The sequence below is a fragment of the Coccinella septempunctata genome, chromosome 4 (assembly GCF_907165205.1).
Source record: "Coccinella septempunctata chromosome 4, icCocSept1.1, whole genome shotgun sequence".
Taxonomy (NCBI): Eukaryota; Metazoa; Arthropoda; class Insecta; order Coleoptera; family Coccinellidae; genus Coccinella; species Coccinella septempunctata.
The window spans coordinates 36,668,679-36,690,470 of NC_058192.1; the positions used below are offsets into that span (position 1 = coordinate 36,668,679).

The 21,792-nt window shown below is 35.2% G+C and overlaps 1 protein-coding gene across 1 annotated transcript; it reads right to left on the minus strand.

Moving 5' to 3' along the window:
• Positions 1-6,080: 6,080 nt before the first annotated feature.
• LOC123311693 lies at positions 6,081-7,304 on the minus strand. Its single transcript, XM_044895762.1, has one exon. It carries the CDS (start codon positions 7,302-7,304, stop codon positions 6,081-6,083), a length of 1,224 nt encoding a protein of 407 aa, XP_044751697.1.
• Positions 7,305-21,792: the final 14,488 nt, after the last annotated feature.

The window sequence follows — 21,792 nt, forward strand, 5'->3', positions numbered from 1 at the left end:
GAAACAGCAAACCTCTTCACTACTCCTCGGGATAGGAATTGAAATCAACCTTCACTCTCAAATACGGCTCGAATTGGACCAAATTTATATATCCATTCAATAAGATGAACACATAAATATTTGTGTTGCTGGTTTTTATTAGGGAACGAAGAATTGAACAATACTGTAGGTCGGTCCTGGTCACTCAACGAATATTCTTTTTAGAATTGATTATTTTAGGATAGAAAATTGAAAAGCTTCTGATGAATTGACTGATGTATTTTTTCTGTCTTTTTATATTAACGAATCACCCTAGTAACTAATATGACATGAACACGCACGCTATTTTAATGAAAATTAAACAGCGGTTATGACTCTCATTTCTTAATAAGAAATTTTTCTCAATTTGCTAAGATATCAGTGTTACCATTGAATAAAGAAAAGTATATTTCGTTCACAGTTCATCTTGAGGGACATCAAATTAAATATAGGTTTATTGATAGTATTCGATTTATGGAATCATCTACTTGAAACCTGACTCATTCATTAATTTATACTCACATTTTCCAAATTTAACTGCTTAACACTATAAATTGCTTACTAGAAAAGGTATTTATCCCTATGATTACATTGATAGTATTGAAAAATTGACAGAGACTACACTCCCATCTAGAGAAAAATTTTATAATAAATTGAATGATGAAGATATAACTGATGAGGAATATTCACATGCTCAACAAGTCTGGTCAATTTTTGATTGTAAAAATTTATTAGACTATTCCAATTTATATCTTAAAACAGATGTCCTTTTACTAGCTGATATATTTGAACAATTTCGTGTAAGTTGTCATACAACTTATGGATTAGATCCAGCTTGGTATTATACACTCCCGGGGTTTACGTTTGATTGTATGTTGAAATATACATCAATGAAATTACAAATTATCAAGGATATCGATATGATATTATTTATTGAAGAGAGTATAAAAGGTGGAATAAGTCAGTGTTCTAATCGATATGCGAAGGCAAATAATAAGTATATGACTACATTTGATTCTGAAAAGTTATCATCATATATAATTTACTTTGATGTTAATAATCTCTATGGTTGGGCAATGAGTCACTTTCTTCCATATGATGAATTTGAGTGGACTAACACTAATATTGATGTGATACAAATTCCAGATAATGCTCCAGAAGGGTATTTTTTAGAAGTTGATCTGGAATATCCAAAACACCTACATGATATACATTCAGATTTACCATTTTGTCCGGAAAATCGAGTACCTCCAGGTTCAAAATTACCTAAATTGTTAACAACATTATATGATAAGAAGAAATATATTTTACATTATAGAAATTTGAAACAGGCCTTAGAAAACGGAATGGTTCTCACTAAAATCCATAGGGTATTAAAATTCAAACAATCAGCATGGCTTAAATCTTATATTGATCTCAATACCGAGCTTAGACTGAAGGCTTCGAACGATTTTGAAAAGAATCTTTACAAACTAATGAATAATGCCGTATTTGGTAAGACAATGGAAAACATACGCAAACATAGGATAGTTAAAATAGTGAACAAATGGGAAGGTCGTTATGGCGCCAAAAATCTCATAAGTAGCCCCCATTTTAAGGGAAGAATAATATTTGGGGAAAATTTATTGGCAATTGAAATGAAAAAAGTTAATTTGATCTTCAATAAACCTGTGTATATTGGTTCTGCCGTACTAGATATTTCAAAAACTTGTTTATACGACTTTCATTATAATTATAGTCTCACTAAATTCAACGACTCTTCACTATTATATGTAGATACTGATTCATTAATTTATGAAATTCGAGATCAAGATCCATATCAATTAATAAAACTTGATTGTCTCACCCATTTTGATACTTCAGATTATCCAGATAGCAATATTTATGATATTCCTCGTGTAAATAAAAAGGTTCCAGGGCTCATGAAAGATGAGAACAATGGTGCTATAATGAGCGAGTTTGTTGGATTACGCTCTAAAATGTATTCTTTCAAAATTGATTCAAACAATAATATCACTAAAAAAGGGAATTAAAAAGGGGGTAGTTAAGAAAGTTATTTCATTTGATGATTATTTGAATTGTCTATTTGATGGACAAAGTAAAATCATAACTCAAAGAAACATAATATCTGAAAATCATCGGGTTTATTCAATGGAACAAGAAAAAGTGGCTCTATGTAGAACTGATACTAAACGTTTTATAACAGAAAACCATCATTCACTTCCGTGGGGTCACTATAAAATAGTTTAGTTTTTAGAAAATAAGGGTGAGGATATAATGCTGAAGTATACTATGTCAGCTATAGAGAGGACATTTTCCTTCCAACCTCAATTAACCGACCAGTTCAAAATAAAATTATTGAATCAATACAACGAATTGACTGAACTTCCGGTCAAAGAATGGATGATCGTTGGGAAAACTGTATTATATTTACAAGGGTTAATTCAGACATTAGATGAAATTGAAATATGAATAGTGGGACCTCATCGTCTGGTAATGAGAGAATGGTTCCATGAAAACTCTGAGAGGTGGCATTCTGATGATGATGATAGTCAGGATGAATATTCTGATGATAGCCAGGATTATGATGATGACTCTGAGGAAACGTTTATACCAATATCATACAGTATTTCCATAGACGAAATCTTTATTACAGTAAAAGTCATGTGTTATTCTACATTGTTTGATAATCAGAGAACGGATGGATTCAAGTTATATTTGAGTATATTTGAACGCTTGAGTCGTAATTGTTCATGTCATATAGAGAGGAAAGCGTTAATAATAAAAGAATCTATGTTAATCGATATTTACTTCAGCAAATGTCATACTTATAAAAACGATGATGACAAAACTTATAAAGATTTAATAGTGTATAATCCACCACCCTTGAAATATTTAGCATTAATTAAATTTCTGTTATCAATATATCCACGCTTTCACTACTTGTACTGGAAACTAGAGGTTCCTGACCTTATGTCTGAAAGCTTTCATGATTTTTCTGATAATGATGGTGATGACGACGTGAATTATTTCTGATTATATTTTGAATAAAAAAAAAAAAAAAAAACATTGAAATTAATTGGAAGTTGTTTTATTATAACCCTTTCTACATTGTTTCCATGTCGTAAAGTATTTTATCTTTATATAAAATAAAACATTCGTTCAGTATTACATTCTCAATTGAGGGATTGAGGTTACAAAAATTTTCAATTAATTTTACAATCGACTCAGAACTATTTTTTCTGATATCATTCATGACACATAGAAAATTCCTATAATGAGATGAAAAATTGAGATTCACTAATATGTCAAAACGTTTCTTTATTGAATTTTTATTGATTTCTAGTATCTTAGTCACCTCATCACCAATTAAATATATAAAATTATCATTCCTACATAATTGTATAATTTTGAAACCGTTCACAGTTGTGTTTATTATAGAAATATCATCCACATATCTAATGTCATTTTCTCCATTTAAGTTAAGAATTTCAATGAACATTATCCATTGTAGAATATCGAAGGATATTGATAACTTTCTGTCGTGGAGTAAAGACGCTTCGTTTGTTGATATCTTCACTGATGGCTCGAAATTTCTCAAACTACTCAATCCAAAATCAATGGTATGTTCAATCATCGGGATATTTATATTCAAAATGAACGATTTTTCCACATCCAGTAATAAACTATCATAGTTTATCGGATGAAATTCACTCTTATACATATTGATCACTCGAAGTCAAACTCACAATTGAAATTTTTGCAAGGATTTACAAGCGATTTGATTTATCAATCCAAGAGTCATGTGATTTGAGATTGTTGAGGTGGGGGAATTATTCTATAGCATTTCCTTTTTATTATCATAAAAATACATCATTTCTCTGACATAAGAAGTTTTTGATAAATTCATAATAATACGTTTTTTGTGTAGGTCTTATATTCCCAGCATAATCATCACCCATTAAACCTCCTGATATCCCTTCATCAACCATACTTAGGATCTTCTTGTGGTTCTCATTGTTCTCAGGATCAAATTCGAAATTGATTTCACAATTCTTGAATTCCATCAGCATATGATAAATTGTTATGAAATTCCCACAATATGCTGCTAAGCTAACCATTTCATCCAGAAATGAATTCAATTTTTTATATCCACCCCAAATATTATTTGTGGAATAACATTTTCGAAAATCTGTCATGTCTTTGGATGACCCATTCAACAGCATCTGAATATTCATTAAATCATAGGATGAAACACTATCAAAATTATTCAAGATTAGCTTCACTTCATTCAATGTCATTTCATCTTTTTTGAAAGATTCTTTAATATCTTCAATAAATGAATCATTATTTTTTTTGTGTTGAAACACTTGACTTATTATAGTCTGTGGTGCTCCAAATAACACCAGTTCACGAAAAATTGTTGTTGGTGTAAATAATCCCAGATCATTCAAAACTTTTGAGAATTTTTCACTATCATGATATAACAGAGCAAGATGTAGTTCTTGACAGAGATAACTATAAAACCTTTTAGATTTATTGAAATCATACACGTCCATTTTAACAGTTTGACGTTCTAGTACTGATCGAAGTCGTTTAAAAAATCATATTCATATATCATCATCCCCACTCCATCTAATTGGTGTTACTGATAATGATTTGATTTGTTATGATCATACTCAAAAGATTTTTCAATTGCTTCAGTAATCCGTCTGACTGACATGGTATTTTCAGAAGTGTCTCCATTTCAAATTTATATGATCCAGTTGCTCTGTTTAGAAATTCATTGAATTCATATATCATATTATCTTTAATGAAAATAGATTGTTCCATCGATATATCTGAATACTGATGAAAAATTGTTGGGAATGCCAGGGAATATTTCACTAATATATTTCATGGATTTCCTTGATAAATTGCATTCATCAATTTCAGCACAATAAAAATTATTATAAAAGATATATGTTTTACCTTTATAGGTATTCAATACCCCATGAACTATCACACTACGTGGGAGACCCATCCAATTATATTCATTACTTTGTATCACCCCAAAACTGCTCGAATCAATTCTATAAAACTCATTATGATGGAATAGTCCGATTTCATTATTCGGTCTCTGATAAATATGGATGGAATCCTTTTTGAAATCTATATTACCTAGGGGTATATACTCTATAGCTCTCAATGGAGGATGTATAATCTTATCTTCGAGTGAACTGTAGATCTTCCGTAAAGTCTAATATTTGTGGTTTTATTCTTTGATTATGGAAGTGACATTGATATTTTCAATTGAGGTATTCTTCAACAAAATCTATTTTTTATTTATTTTTATTTTTTAAGTTTTCTATTTTATTTTCATAATTCATACATGATAGACATAATGATAATGAAATAACTGAAAATTAATTTGTATCAATACATTCCACAAGATGAATATAGCGTGGTTTACATTTTAAATTTTTAAATCTATTAACATTTTTAAAATCATTCGTCATCCATTTATCCAAATTTATTTTAACAGCTTCTGGGTTATCCATTGTTGCGTTCATTATACTCGAGATGCCTACTAACTAATGTAACTTTCGGTAGGAACATACACACCCATCGATATAGATCATCGCAATTACTAAGAGTGCACATACATTGATCGAGTATGTGACTCATACACTTTGGAGGTTTCTTCTCGAATTTTGGTGGGGTCCATCCGTGCTCTTCCACATTGAGTACTTGCACTTCTCTTCCTATCATTATGTTTTAAAAAAAATCATGCTTCTGATGTCCATTCACGTAAATGATATCTCCACTTTGTAAAATACTCTTTGAAATCTCTGGTAACTTTCCATATTCGATGTATCCGGAGGTATATCTTAACCCATGGAGTTTTTTCTCAAGAAATTTAACAGTTCTCTTATCTTTGTCACTTAGAGATGAAAATTCTTTTGGAGGCATCATAATGAAATCAGATATTTTATCCCCCAATGCAAATGATAATTCCTTAACACAGAATTCTCCATCTATCGAAAACCCTTGAATATCACATATGATTATACGCATTTTTCTTAGAAATTAGTAATTTTTTTAATTTCTTCTGTTAGAGGTTTAAATTCTATAATGCAGTCATGTACTATAATACATAAAACTCTTGTATTATTTGGAAATCCCTTCGAGGACTCTATTTCTAGTTTCACATCAATTGTTGTAGCTTTGAACGTCTGATCTCTTCTGGAACAGTCCAGTACAAAAACAGGCTTTTCTTTGAATTCGCTGAAGGTCAGGAGTGGGGATTTCTTGAAAATTCCATAACTCTGAGCAAATTGAGTGTAATTCTGATAAGCTTCAGCATATTCATTCTTATCGAAATTCAAACGTAAATTTTCTTGCGGAATGATGTCCGAATTCAATAATGCTCGAATATCTGTTATATTTATATGATTGAATTCGGTTATGTCCTCAGAACTTTTATTTTTCTTATCAGTTTGAAACCCACAAATTATGAATCTTGGACACTCGATTTCTGTAGATGTTTTAACAGCCCAAATCTCCTTATTACCCCCATGTGGTAATGATGGTAATTCATGAATCTCCCACTTCCTGAATGGCATTAATATAGGTTTATTAGACCTTATAGCATTCAATAAATCCATCTTGATAATATCATTCGGATAAATATGTTTCACCTTCAATTCCATACTATCAATGGTGATTTTTGCTTCTGTATGATCCTTAGGATCCGACGATGTTATTTTTATCGCATTATGATCATTTTGTGCTCTGAAGAATCGGAACGTTTGCTTACCACACATAGCCATTTGGTAATCTTTGAAAAAGTTGAATAAATGGTAGACTGGTATTCTGAATATAAAACTTCCATCTGTGTTCACAGTTGGTGTTTTCGGGTAGTTCCATCCTCCCGTTTCGAGTAGTTTTGAATCATCCTCCTCATAAATTAGGTATCCTCGCATTGTTGATATAATACCTGGATCTCGAACCTTCTCTATCTCCATACCGCAGAGTTCATAAATAATTGAATCGAAGAGAAATGCTCCAGCATTTTGAACTAGTTTAACATCTCCATTGCCTTTTGTTTTCTGTACTTTTCCTTTGATAATGATAGCAGCATCATGCATCAAAAGCCAACAGTCTGTTCGATTTATCGTGATTTCAATGACATCGGAATGATTGAAGGATTTAACGAATGGCAAATAGGTTCGACTTTCGATTTTTACTATAGATTCATCGGTGTTTACGGGTTGATAGAGGTTGAAAACGTGATTGGACAACATGACCAATTGATTGTAGGAAAATCCAATTTTCGTGAGAAAGATGTTTGTGTGGTTTTGATAGTTGTTGTTTATCAACTGATTGATTGTAGTATGTAGTTTGATATTTATATGGAACGACTAAGAGCATCGCTTCAATTGTAATCTCAAAATTATCTCCTCGCCTTGAAAGTTCACCAATTCACCGTCTTGATCAAGAACTTTCACTGTGATATTATGTATTCGATGTGTTGTTACAGGTAAGTATACCACCTTGTTGGGGATCTCGTTCACTCCGTAACCAGGATCACTATTAATCGCAAATTCATAAAGTGAATGAGATGGGAGTTCATTGATAAATGAACCCTCTATCAAGTTGCAATCAATATTTATTGTTCGAACTTTGATGATATCCACTGGTAAATCTGACTCATGAACTTGTCCTGCCTTGAGAAGCCTAGATGAAAATCCTAATAGGGCACCAATAGAGTCCTCCGGTCGAAAGTCAATTTCATATTTTTCATGAAATATTTCACACTTTAAAGTATTATTATTAGGTCTCAAGAAGAATAATGGAGATTCCTCTTTATTTCCAGTTTCTAGTTTGAGTTTTCCTTTAATGAATTCCTCCATATCTGATATCTCATAAGTTCCAATAGGAAAGGTCAAGACTTTATCTTCACCATCCACGGAATAATATAATTTATTATATTTTTCAACATTCGGGATAGTGTTGTATGTATAGAATCCTATCAAAGCCAAACCATAGTTGAAATTACTGTTCAGCTCTATGGGAACAGCAAAATCAATCGATAAAATTGATGATCGATTTTTGAGTGTGAACAACATCGACATGATTGATATACTGTGAAAAATCTCTTCAATCATATTAATTTATTGAATTAGAAATCTCAAACATAAATGACCACAATTGGATGTATTGAATTGTTGATAAGTATCTCTATTGTACTTCACTTTGCAGGATTTTAAATAATGAATTAGTTCCTTGGGAGGTTTGAGATTTCCGAAACTATCAAAATATTCAACTTCATTACCATACTTTCTATATGCCACCCAATGCGTTCCAGGACCCTCAACTGAATCTAAATTGAGAATTGCACATTCATTCTTCTTTGGGAATTTTGGTAATGTATTTCTCATGAAAACACCTCGGAAATGTTTTATTTTCATTTCTCTCGCAAAAGATTCGATTTCATAATCATAAAGGGCACGTTTGAGTAGCTTATCTAGTTTTTTGACTGTTTTCTAATATATAAACCAAATCCACGTTTGGATTTTCTTATGAAAAGTCCATGTCCTATGGACTCCATCGCTTTGTTGTGTCGCTGATCTTCTTCCAGTTTTTTCTTAGCATTATTAGCATCAATTACCGTTTTGGCAACAGCGCTAGCTCCACCTAACATGGTTCCTAATGCTGACAGTCCTGCGAATATGGGTATGAGTGGTAGAATTCCACCGGATTTTGATTCGAATGGTATGATTCGGGGAATTTTAATATTTTTCTTTCCACCTGCTTTCTTAATTGCAGTTCGAGCTGTTTTGAGGGCGATCAACGTTGATTTTCTCAAATCATTGCCCCCTGATTTCTTTAAAATTTTATGAGTTGGTTTCAAGACAAAACTTCTGAAAGATTTTTGTCTATTCCGAAGACCCATACCCATCTTTCGTTTCATTTTCATTGCTCCGGTGACTAGCAAGGCAGCACTTTTCTCCTTAAATGTGCCGTCTTTGGACTTCACTCGTTCCCAAGCTTTGTCTTCTAATATTTTATCAGCAATATGTCTATCAGACAATTCCGTATGTTTGGAATAAGCTATATCCTGTTCCTTACAAGCTTCATCAAGTTTATTTATACCCGGATCGTTTCTAGCAAGACGTTCTGAAAGTCTTGTTCCAGGGCCACAATAATGATATCCAGGCAAATGTAACTCGAAAGGTAATTTATTAATTATTGAATTCACTAAACCTCCACCTCCGAATGATAACATAATAATGACAATATTACATAATGAATTCAATATTTATAGTCCTATATATTCATCATCTATATGGATTTCTGCTTAGTAATGGGGAAAATACGAATTGAACAACATCAAACGGTGCTCCCAGTTGTTAATTTGGATTATCTGGATGATAAATATGAATTTGAAAAAAGGAGAAAACATGGTGATCTCTTCCCAAACAGTTGTAGATTCATATTTGCTGGTCCAAGTGGTTGTGGAAAGTCAAATGCGTTATTGAGTTTAATTTTCGATTTAAATGGTTTAAATTTAGAAAATGTCTATATTTACTCAAAAAGTCTCTACCAGCCGAAATACCAGATTTTAGAACATATTTTAAATAAAGTGCCTGGAGTGGGGTATTTCCCATTTAAGGAGAATGCTGAAATTGACGAACCAAACGATGCGAAAGCAAATTCTATTTTTATTTTTGACGATGTCTTAGGTGAAAATCAAGATAAGATTAAATCATACTATGCTATGGGTAGACATAAATCGATAGATGTAGCATTTTTATGTCAGACATATGTTGCAGCCAAAAAACACATAATAAGAGATAATGCGAATATATTGGTCATATTCAAACAAGATGATGTAAATCTTAAACATATATTCAATGAACATGTGTCACCGGATATGACATATGATGAATTTAAAAAAAATTGTGGAATCTGTTGGAATGACAATTTTGGATTTTTGGTAATTGTTAAAGACTTTGATTTGAACAATGGTCGTTATCGATTGGGGTTCGATAAATATATAGCACTAGATGATTAATATTCATTCGTATGCGATGCATTCCAACATGAAGATCAAATCAGCTCGGAATAGGAAAATTATTATTCAACAACTCATTCAGAATATTAAGAAAAAACATGCTGGACTTAAACTTGGAAAAATTGAGGGTGATGAAACTTTGGAAAGGCTATATACTCCAATAACAAAACAACTCAAGCGTATACAAGATGAACTTGGTAAAAAGTCTGTGAACCAGAATACTACTGATTTGAAGAATCTACAAGTACTAGAGAAGATTTCAGAACCACAATTTTCTTCAACACCAGATAATAGAGTTTTTCCTCGTAAAAGAAGTCAGGAGATATCTTTTCAACCATATAAGAGAATGAGTACCATTATGAAGCCATCACATTTCCGTTCACCCGAAGAGGAAGAAGAAGAGAAAGTCAATAAGATTGAAACGCATGACGAAGAAGAAGAAGAGGAGGAAGAAGAAGAAGGGCAAGAAGTGCCCTCGCTATTTACACCAAAATTGAAATTCAATAAACCTCAAAAAACTGGTTTGAAACGTCAACTAGTGAATTTTTTACCTACAAAAGAAATTGTTACATCAAAAAATGATGATGATGGTGATGATGATGATAAAGACCATAGAGGAAATGATTCAGTTTTTATCGATGGAGATAATAATGAATCTGAACAGTTTCTCAATGAATTGAACGATTTCAATAATGCCGAAACTTATTTGGAACAATATCCAGAAAGGGTCAGAGATTATGTTTATTCGGCGTTAACACAACGTGATAACTATGATCATGCTTACGGACCTAAATATAATCATAAACTTTCAAAATGGACCTTAGATAAAACAACTGTAGACTTTCATCAGAAAACTGGCGACTTACTAATTGGTAATGAAAGGTTTAGTGGTACAGATGGGCTTTATAATTTGCTCTTTAAAAAAGAGCCACAAGAGTATAATAAATCTGATTTAGAAAATTATCGTAAAATACTGAAAATGACTAATGTTCATAGGAGAAAATTCGATTCTAATAATCCTGTTAAAGCGAATAAAGGATTTAAATATCGTGAAATCATAAAACCATCAACTGGACATGGATTAATGTCATTCACCGAAAAACCTATTGAGTATATTTATTGGAATGATGTAAACGAAATTGTTAGTAGACTTCGGTTACCATATGCGTCCAAAATTGCCGGAAATACATCTGTTGATAATGAAATAGAGTCAATAGTCGAGGAGCTTCGAGAAGAAAAAGTTATATATTGAATTGCATTGAGAGCAAAGTGATAAATTCAATATGTCTCTCGATAAGTTCGGACGTTCTTCTCATAGAAGTAAATTAAGAAATATTCAATCAACTATCCCTATCTTTCTGCGAACCGCAGATGGTGACTTTGATTTCGGTAACCGCAAATCATGTAATGTTGGTAAACCTCTTGCCGATTCCGATAGCGCTAATAAGGAATATGTAGATATTCAATTCGATACAATACATAATCAAATCAAATTAAATACCGCAGAATTCGGGAAGTTAGGACTGATTTTTCATCAATTTAAGGGTGAAGTTAATAATAGATTAGTTAATTTTGACATTAAACAACAGACATTTGATGAAAATCTTCAAGAGAGGTTTGAGTATTTCGAACAAGAATTAAGGCGAAGCAATCAAACATTGTCTTCACTTTCGCACGAATACTATCAGAAACTAGAACTTGATGTATATTTGAAGTCCCAGGAAGATAAATTAAACGCATTTCAAGATAAGGTTATAGAAGCATTAAATAAATTAAATAATAAAATCAAACAATTAGATGAAAAATTTACCCTTCATGTATACGAAGGAGAAAATACAAGTGGTTCGAGAACTACACAAACCAATTCGCAAAAACTTCCCTCGCAGAAGAACAATAATTAAAGGATTAAATGACCTATGGCAAGCTGATTCAGCGCAAATGGATCTTTACGCGAAGGAGAATAAAAATTTTAAATATATTTTAGTAGTTATAGATTGTTTTAGTAAATTTGTTCGAGTGAGAGCGCTTAAAACAAAAACCGGTGTGGAAGTATCGAACGCTTTCAAGAAAATTTTGCTAGATAGCAGAGTTAAACCGAAAAATCTTCAAACAGATCAAGGAAAGGAATTTTTTAATGTAAATTTTCAATCTCTGATGAAGGAAAATGATATAATACATTACTGCACCTATTCCAAAACCAAAGCTTATATAGCAGAAAGAGTTATAAGAACTATTAAGGAAAAACTGTTTAAATACTTCAGTTTACATGGAACATACAAATGGATCGACAGCATATCCAGTATTGTTAATGAATATAATCAGACGAAACATCGTACTATTGGAATGAAACCATGTGATGTTAATAAAAATAATGAGCAGAGTTTATTGAATACTAGATACAACCATATTAAGGTCGCTGGAAAGGGAAAATTTAAGGTTAATGATATGGTGGGAATCAGCAAAGTCAAACATATATTCTCGAAAGGTTACACACCCAACTGGACCACAGAGATTTTTAAAATAAAAAAAGTTCAAATAACCAATCCTGTAACATATCTTCTTGAGGATTCCAGTAGTCGTCCGATAGGGGGCGCTTTTTATGAGTTCGAATTACAGAAAGTAAAATATTCAGATGTATTTCTAGTGGAAAAAGTTCTTCGTAGAAAAGGAAAGAAAGTCTTAGTTCGTTGGTTGGGCTTAGACAAGTCGCATGACTCTTGGATTGATTCAACGAACGTACTTTAGAATTGAGGTATCATTGTCCTACCACCTGAAATGGATAGACTAGATGAGCACCTTAAGAATATTCAGAATCTGAAGAAACAAATTCAAGTCTATGAAACTAAGCAGAAGATGATTAAAAGTTTTGAAAAAATGATGATTTCCGATCAGAAGTCGAAGAAGTTCCATGGAATATGCCATCATTAACCTTTTTCATATTATAATTATATTCAGTTGAAATGAAATACATTTGTAGTTATAGAACAATAAAAAAATTGAATTACCTAGATAGTTTTATTTATCACAAATATAATATATTCAATCCAGACCTTCAGGACTCAATTAACTGGGGGGCGATACTCTGGAGGCGACACTCTGGGGCCCCCAATATTTTTACATCATTCAGACCCCCCAGTGACATCTCAGGGTTTAGTGTACTCCCAGGCGGCACGTGTAGTCCATGATCGCGTCATCAACGTATCACCAACAATTAAATTTCCTTATCAGCGAGCTGGCGCGGCCGCGTTGATAATCGGATTATATAAAACTATCCTAGGTTCGAATCCCGTCGACTTCAAGATTCTTTTTTTCCCCCCCTTTTTTTTTTATTACGGCCCCAAAATACAACTACATCTCTGAACCCCCACAATGGAACCACCTTTCAGGAGACCCAGCGCTCCGCGCTCCGCGCCCCACTACTCAGGGCAACCATATTCATACGATTTCTAATATCTCAAGGTCAAATTTGAGCTAGAACATACATTGCTATACTACTGAGAAGCTTCCGAAACAAGTCGCTGCCTGGGGATCGTCAGGGCATGTCTGGAGCCGGCGCTGGACATGACAGCATGCGGGACGTCGGTGGCAGGATGTTGGGGAAGCGGGCTCCTGCTGCAAATGAAGCTACAGCTCCAAAGCAACAACAGCAACCAACGAGTCCAATTCAATTGCCGACTCGAACTGCTTTTTTTTGTGTAGCAGGGGGAAAATCTGCAAATCAGACGAACCACCCTCTCCTGAGGGGAACAAGTGTGGGGTTTCTCACTCTTCTGAGCTCTAGACCCACTAAAAACCCTTAACTGCTTCTTGAATTTTGGTTCCGGGCATTTGCCTATAAACCGTTCATCTCTTAGTCGGTTTTCTTCTCGCACACTATCGTGCTGGGATTTATGTGTTTATCCTCTATTGGATTAACACTTTATTGAATTTTTCAATAAGTTTCTGTTGTTATTTTAATCTCTTTTTAATTGATCTCTTGGTCTCCTTCGGTAAATTCGCATTCTCCTCTTGTATTCCTGTGGGTCGTAGTCCACTAGTCTCCTGAGTTCTTGATTCGGATGGTTTTTCGCTGTTTCGAATAATTTCTCTGCTTTTCTGTTCATGAATTCCGTTATGGTTTCCCATTTTAGGTCCCTATAAATCTGTCTATTCCTGACAAACCAAGGTGCATCTATTGCACATCGTAGCAGCTTGTTTTCAGTGGCCTGAATTCTTTTGATGTGGCTCTTTGCCGCGAAGCCCCAGGCAACTGATCCATAAGTCAGTTGAGACCTAGCAACGGCTTTGATTATCTTCAATTTTGTCTCTTTCGACATGTGGCTTTTTCTTCCTATTAAAGGGTAGAGTCTATTCATCGCTGCTTTTGTTTTGTCGATTGCTTGTTGGATATGACTTTTCCAAGTAAGTCCTTTGTCAAGCGTTATTCCTAAATATTTGGCTTCATTTTTCCAGTCGATTTCTTCGCCGTCAACTTCTAGATTCGTTGTGGGTCGCAGTCTTCTCTTCTGTAATAATATTGCTTGGCTCTTTTGTCCATTGAGCTTGATTTTCCACTTTATGCACCAGTCATTTGTTTCGTCAATCGTTTCTTGTAGAACTCGTTTTATTACTTCTGGGTTTTGGTGTCGAGTTGCAATGCCTGTGTCGTCAGCATATAACGTTAGCATGGTTCTTGGATTCTTCGGAATATCGTGAATGTATATGTTGTACAGAAGTGGCCCAAGCACTGACCCTTGGGGTACTCCAGCCTCTAAATCTCTTGTTGTGGAGCATTCTCCTTCCACTTTCACGTAAAATCTTCTATTTTTGAGATAATTCCGGATCAACTTGCATATTTTGATCGAATATCCAGCACTTCTCATCTTATATATTAATCCTTCAGGCCATACTCTGTCGAAAGCTCTGGCGACGTCTAGTAAGACAAGACCTGTGGCTTGTTTATTTTGGAATCTCTCTGTAATGTACTCTGTGAGCCTTAATAATTGTTGCTCTGTTGAATGTTCTCTTCTGAATCCGAACTGTTCTGGCGGTATCAGTTTCAGATTTTCGGTTTCCTCATTTAGCCTCGTGGCGATAATCCTTTTTACTACTTTTCCTAACGCCGACAATAGACTTATCGGTCTGTAGTTTTGTGGGAACTTCTTCTCTTTGAATGGTTTATTGAATACTATGACTTCCGTTTTCCATTTTTCTGTGTAGTGTTCTGTCCTCATGATTCCATTCGCGATAGTTGTTAGAGCGGCTATACCTTTTCTAGGTAATTTCTTTAACATAACATTCGTTTTTTTATCGCTTCCGGGAGCTTTCCTCTTCTTCAAACTTCTAATTATTTCCCTGATTTCATTTGGCAATGTTGGCTTGTCTATTGCAGCAGTCGCTGGTAATTCATCTATTTCTTCATCATTTTCTTCAACCAGTTCTTCCAAATCTTCATTATCGTCGTCTATCCTGTAATTTATTTTCGATTCTCTTTCGATCGAGTCCGCCAATGCATCTGCCTTATCAGTATTAGTATACGCCATTCCCCTTTCTCCGTGTAGGGGTGGAATTTTAGTATTTTCTCCTCGTAGGCTTTTTTGCATTCTCCTTGCAGAATGATCGATTGTATTCAGTTCTTGAACCCTTTTGTTCCATCTGCTTGTTCTTAGATCTTTCAGGGCATATATATATATATATATATATATATATATATATATATATATATATATATATATATATATATATATATATATATATATATATATATATATATATATATGGTGTCGTAAATGCTCTCGTGCACCGGAGACGATACAACATGTCACGTCGTCTTGCCCTGTCCTCGCTCCAAGAGAGTATACCGACCGTCATAATGCTATGGCGAAGGTTTTCCATCAAGCCATCTCCCTGAAATATGGATTAATTAACACAAGTAAGAAAATACACGAATACTTACCAAGAGAGATTCAGGAAAACGATGAGGTGAAAGTGTACTGGGACCATCCACTCACTACTGATAGGCCATTAGCACACAACCGGCCTGACATTGTTGTCTTCAAGAAAAGAGAAGCCAAAGCCATTATAGTTGATATCACCGTTCCGGCCGATGACAATGCAGAAAAAGCGTATACTGAGAAGGTGGTGAAGTATCAGGATCTGGCTTTTGAGCTGAAGGAACTCTATAGACTTGCCAACATAACAATACTTCCACTGGTAATCACGACAAGTGGCCTGATTGAGGTTCATCTCATGGAAAACACGACTAGGCTCGGGCTTGAAGAGAGATTGATCGAAGATGCGCAAAAGGAGGTGATTCTGTGAACCACCAGGATTGTTCGAAGATTCTTGATGAGCGAATGAGAAATGTCTTGTTCTTAAGGAACCGGCATCATCATGGCCAAACCCTATAAAGGTGGAAAAAAAAAATATATAATGTAGAAGATATGCCATGAATCGTTAATAATGAAAAATCTGAAAGCATTGAAGAAAACTCTGCAACAAAATGGCTATCCAAGTAAATTCATCAATAAAATAATGAATTTACCTTCAAATATACAAACAAGGAGAGAACGAGACGAAAATGAGGAAATAACAGATGAAAGCAGAAAATTGTACTGTACACTGCCGAATATTGAACAACTGTCGGATAAAACAATAAAAGAGTTCAGAAATGAAAACATAAAGATCACTAGAAAATATACACATAAAGTTGGAAAACTGTTTTCGGGAACAAAAGACAAAAAGAGGAATGATGAAAGATCAAATATTGTCTATAAAATTCCGTGTGGACAATGTGAGAAAAAATATATCGGGCAAACAGTTATTGAAGAACAGAATATCAGGACATAAAAGTGATATAAAAAATCACCCGGAAAGATGTGCATTAGCGAAACATAGCTCAGAGGAAGACCATCAGATTAGATTCGAAGAGGCTAAAATACTAAAGTCGGAAAAAAACTACAAAAAAAGACTGTTTTTGGAAATGTACCACATAAACAAGGAAAAAGATCCCATGAATAAAAAAACTGACACAAGTTCATTAAGTAACATCTATACATATTTAATCTCAGAACAATAGAGAAAACAAAGAGAGGTATACATGGGACCAGTGGATGGTTGAGAGACGAAGAAGAAGAAAAATGGGGAAGAAGAACAAGATGACCGAAGACTGACAGATTGTGGTGAATTATAGGTTAAAAGATGAAAGATTAATAATTTGACGTCAAAAATAAAAAACTGATAGATAGTTAAAAATTGTTGTATATTTTATGAATTTTAATAAAACAAAGAAAAGATCTTGCTTTTGTGTAAGTAATTTTAACCCATAATAACCTAGTGTTACACATATGTAACGCAAATTTCACTGGCAAATCTATTTTATTTCTCAGTAACTGTAGCTATTAGCGTTACATATATGTAACACCATTTTTCTCAAACAAAAACTATACAATTTTCAAACAGAAATTGAGTTGTTTTTGTCTTGTACACTCTATAAAGAATATTTATTCAATTAGAATAGTGATCATAACTCAGGTTATTAAGGGTTAAGAAACTAGAAAAATGTAATGTTAAAATTGTAAATGTATTGATTGTTTGTTTTCCATTTTAGTAAACCCTGAAGAAGAATAGAATTACTGTTCGAAAGCTTGGTGAATGACAAAAAAAGAGATCTAGTTTTTCTTTTCCGTCCTGTCAGTCTAATTTCCCTTAAAAAAACAAACCCCTATATATATATAGTATGAGGTAAGAGCCTTTTTGAACTATAAACATATGTTTCAGGGAATAGAGGCTCACTTTTGATAGGGAAAAATGTGGTACTCTTTTTTCTAAACCAAGCTTTCGCAATACTTTATTGCTTCTTCAGGGTGTGTAAAATAAACAGATACAAACATTAATACATTCACGTAAATTAAAATCATCTCGTACATTACCGAATTTGAGGTTATTTAATGACAATTGTAACTGGTGTAACATTATATGGAAAAATTTTTTTGTTTTTATAATACAATTTGGTATGTTCATTGAATGAATTCTTAACTTAAAAAGCACTGTAATATTTTCTCTCAACTTATATTTTCTGGGTAGTATTTCTTGAAGTAATGTCATCTGTCCTTCTGTCCAATCACTCATCGAGTGGGCCGTCATAGAATTCAATTTCTTTTTTTAACAGATAGCTGTATATATTACTCAATTTTTTGGTGTCAGATTTTTTATTTATAGAGTTTTCTCTTTTATTTATTTGGATCATCTCGTGGATGAGTCTCTTGTGGTGATTGTTTTCAGTTTTTAAAATTTCTACGTTTTCAAACTCAATTTGATGGTCCAGGTTATGCGCATGTGTCGCCAATGCACATCTATCTTTATAGTTTTTAATGTCTGATCTGTGTAGACTTATTCTGTTTTTCACCCATTGGGAAGTTTGGCCAACATAAATACCATGACAATCTTGACAACTTAGTTGATACACAACATAACTTTTCAATGTCTTCTGTATAGGGTCCTTGAGTACGCTGTATAATGATTTGACTGTTTTTTGGTTGTAAGTTGTTATTAACACTTCCTCATCTCTAAAAATGGATTTGATTTTTGATGTCAGCCCCTTGATATCCGGAAAGGAGGCATAACGTTTGTCTGTTTTGTCTGTTGGTTCATTTCTTTCTTGATTTTGTTCGTTCGATCTAGGTGTTTCATTTGACGCATAAATCAATTTATTGATCATTGATTATTATTATTATTATTATTATTATTTAATATTGATAAGAGAAGAGGCAGGAGCCTATCCATCTCAAATACATACAGATAAAAAAAAACACACTGACAGCGCAAGACGTACAAGAGTTCAAAAAGAATTATAACGATACAACCAAAAAGAAAAGGCAAGAAAATAGAGAATGAGAATTACGATACAGTCAAGTGCCGATCAAGATGGTTTTTGAAAGCGTTCACTGACGGGGCGCATACCACTTCACTAGGCAGTGCGTTCCAAGCTCGGAATACACGATTGGAGAAAAAATGCTCACGAACGGTACACTTGAAATTTTCGCGGTACAGCTTGAGACGATGACCACGGCGGCCCGCCCGATCCATCACAAACAGACCACTCATATCACATCCGAAAAGCCCGTGGAGGGCGCGATAAGCCACGATGAGATCGCCTCGCGCACGACGATCCGAAAAAGATGGTAGACCAAACAAACTGAGCCTCTCCTCGTAAGTTGGACGCGTGACACCGAATGGAATCCTGGTAGCTCTACGCTGGACCGACTCCAGGGTTTCACGATCTCGAACCAGCACAGGTGCCCAGACAGGACCAGCATACTCCAGGATGGGTCGAATATAAGTCGTGTATAGTAATTTGCAGGTCTCCACTGAGCATCGAGGAAATGATCGCCTGATGAGGTATATGAGTTTATTAGCTCTGCTTGCTACACTATCGATATGTTGGGACCAACTGAGGTCGTCGGAAACCAGAACGCCAAGATCGCTATGGCATCTGGTAACACGCACCAAGTGCCCATCAATGAAATAGTCGTGCCCGGGATTTCCTTTTCCCAAGTGCATAATAGCACATTTTTCAATATTCAATGGCAAGAGCCACCTGTTGGACCACTCGAATATGCGATCTAAATCCTGCTGTAAGCCTGCACTTGAAGAGACATCGGCGAAGATCTTAATGTCATCAGCATATGAAGAGTGACGGCAGACCAATCCCGTCGGCAGATCAGCCACGTAGGCCAGGAAAAGTATTGGGCCGAGGACAGAACCCTGGGGCACGCCACTACTAACTGCAAATCCCGGAGAGACAACGTCCGCCACCCTCACCTGAAATCGGCGATCCAGTAGAAACGACTCAATCCACCGAAGGGGACCACCCCTGACACCAAAATGTTCGAGCTTGTGGAGGAGTCTTCTGTGCGGCACACGATCGAATGCACACGAGAAATCCAAATATGCAACATCTATCGGAATGTTTCTATCAATTGACTTAGTCCACTCGTCAAGGCAGTTCAGCAAGGCAGTTATGACTGACCTCCTCGGAAGAAAACCATGCAGATCAGCAGGAATAATGCCATTGAGCTGAAGGAACGACAAAAGTCTCGAACTCACCAATCTCTCAGCGATCTTACCAACGATCGGAAGCAGACTTATGGGCCTATAATTAGAAGGATCGAGCTTGTCCCATTTCTTATACACTGGAGTTACTTTGGCATGTTTCCATAATGAAGGCAGCCTCATAGAGTCGAAAGACATATTGAGTAGTCTGGTAATGGGATCAGCTAAAGACTCAGCACAGTTTTTAAGGATGCTTCCTGGAATGTTATCAGGACCTGGTGCAGAGGTGGGGTCAAGTGGTCTCAGAATATCACCAACATCCGTTGAATCAAAGTCAATACGATCCAAAGTCTGGTTGCATCTTGGTGCTTCCACAGCAGGAATTGGGCCATCCGGTTCCGATGTGAACGATAAAGCAAAAGATTTGGCAAAGGAGTTGGCACATTCCAGATAATCAGAGCAAATCTCACCATCATGGTCTCGAACATGAGGTGTTGAAACCTTTGAATTGAGACTCGATCTGACGTATTTGTAGAATTGCTTCCGATTTCTTGAGCCAGCCAATTTGTTCTCAAAATTGTCCTTCGCCAACTTGATGGATGCCGACAACTGGTTCGAATAGCGCCTATGAGCATCATAGCTGGACCGCGATCTTTTACGCAGGTATCGCTGCCAGAGATTTTTTTTGTAGCGGATTTGGTCTATCAAGCCATCATTCAGCCATGGTTTGGTAGGTATTCTTCGAGTGATGCGAAAGGTGGTACTATTATCTATATTCTCTTTGAGAACGGAAACGAAAGAATTCCAGGCAGTGTCGACATCGATACAAGAGTAAAACACCTGATCCCAATCCACCGATGACAAACTCTGGTTCAGGGAGCAGTAATCACTAATTTTTTTCTTTTTCCTACTACAAGTAGTCCTCGGGTAGCATGTGAACTGGATGCTAGCTGTAATAACTGCGTGGTCCGATTTCCCGATAGGGTCTTGAGGAGTGATTCCATTGATTAGGGCATCATCGTCAGTCAGCAAAAGGTCAAGTGTGGACGGAGTCTGGCCCGGTACAAATCTTGTAGGGAAATCAACAAGCTGGGATAGACCTGCATCGTGGAGCACCGTGAGGAATTGTGCAGCCAAGGAAGTACCAGGTGGGGGAACAGTAATTGGCCAGGTGAGCTCTCTGAAGTTGAAATCCCCAGCAATAACTATATTCCTTTTGCAACCTGAAATGGAAGTCAGATGCTCGAAGAGAGAACTGTCTGAAGAGGAGGGACGAGGACGATATATGCATCCAACATAGGCTGAGAATTCAGGAGAACACAAGTCCAAAAATATAGTATCGATGCCAGGCAACGCAAGACTAGTGACTTCGATATCGAAACTATTACGTAACTCCTCCACAACATAGATGCAAACGCCACCGAAACCAACGTTCGTAGCACTGTCACTCCGGAACAATGAGTAACCATCGATACTGAAAGAAGAGTCCGGTATCTCTGGATGAAACCAGGTCTCCGTGACGCATATCAAGTGAGGCCTGAAGTGGTCAGCGAGTGTCACGAGCTCATTCATCTTGTTCTTCAGTGAACGCGCATTTGTATAAAGTAAGTTCCATTGATGTACAGGCCCTGTTAGTTTTCCGAATCATTATCAACAGTTTGGGAGACTATCCTTGGAACACC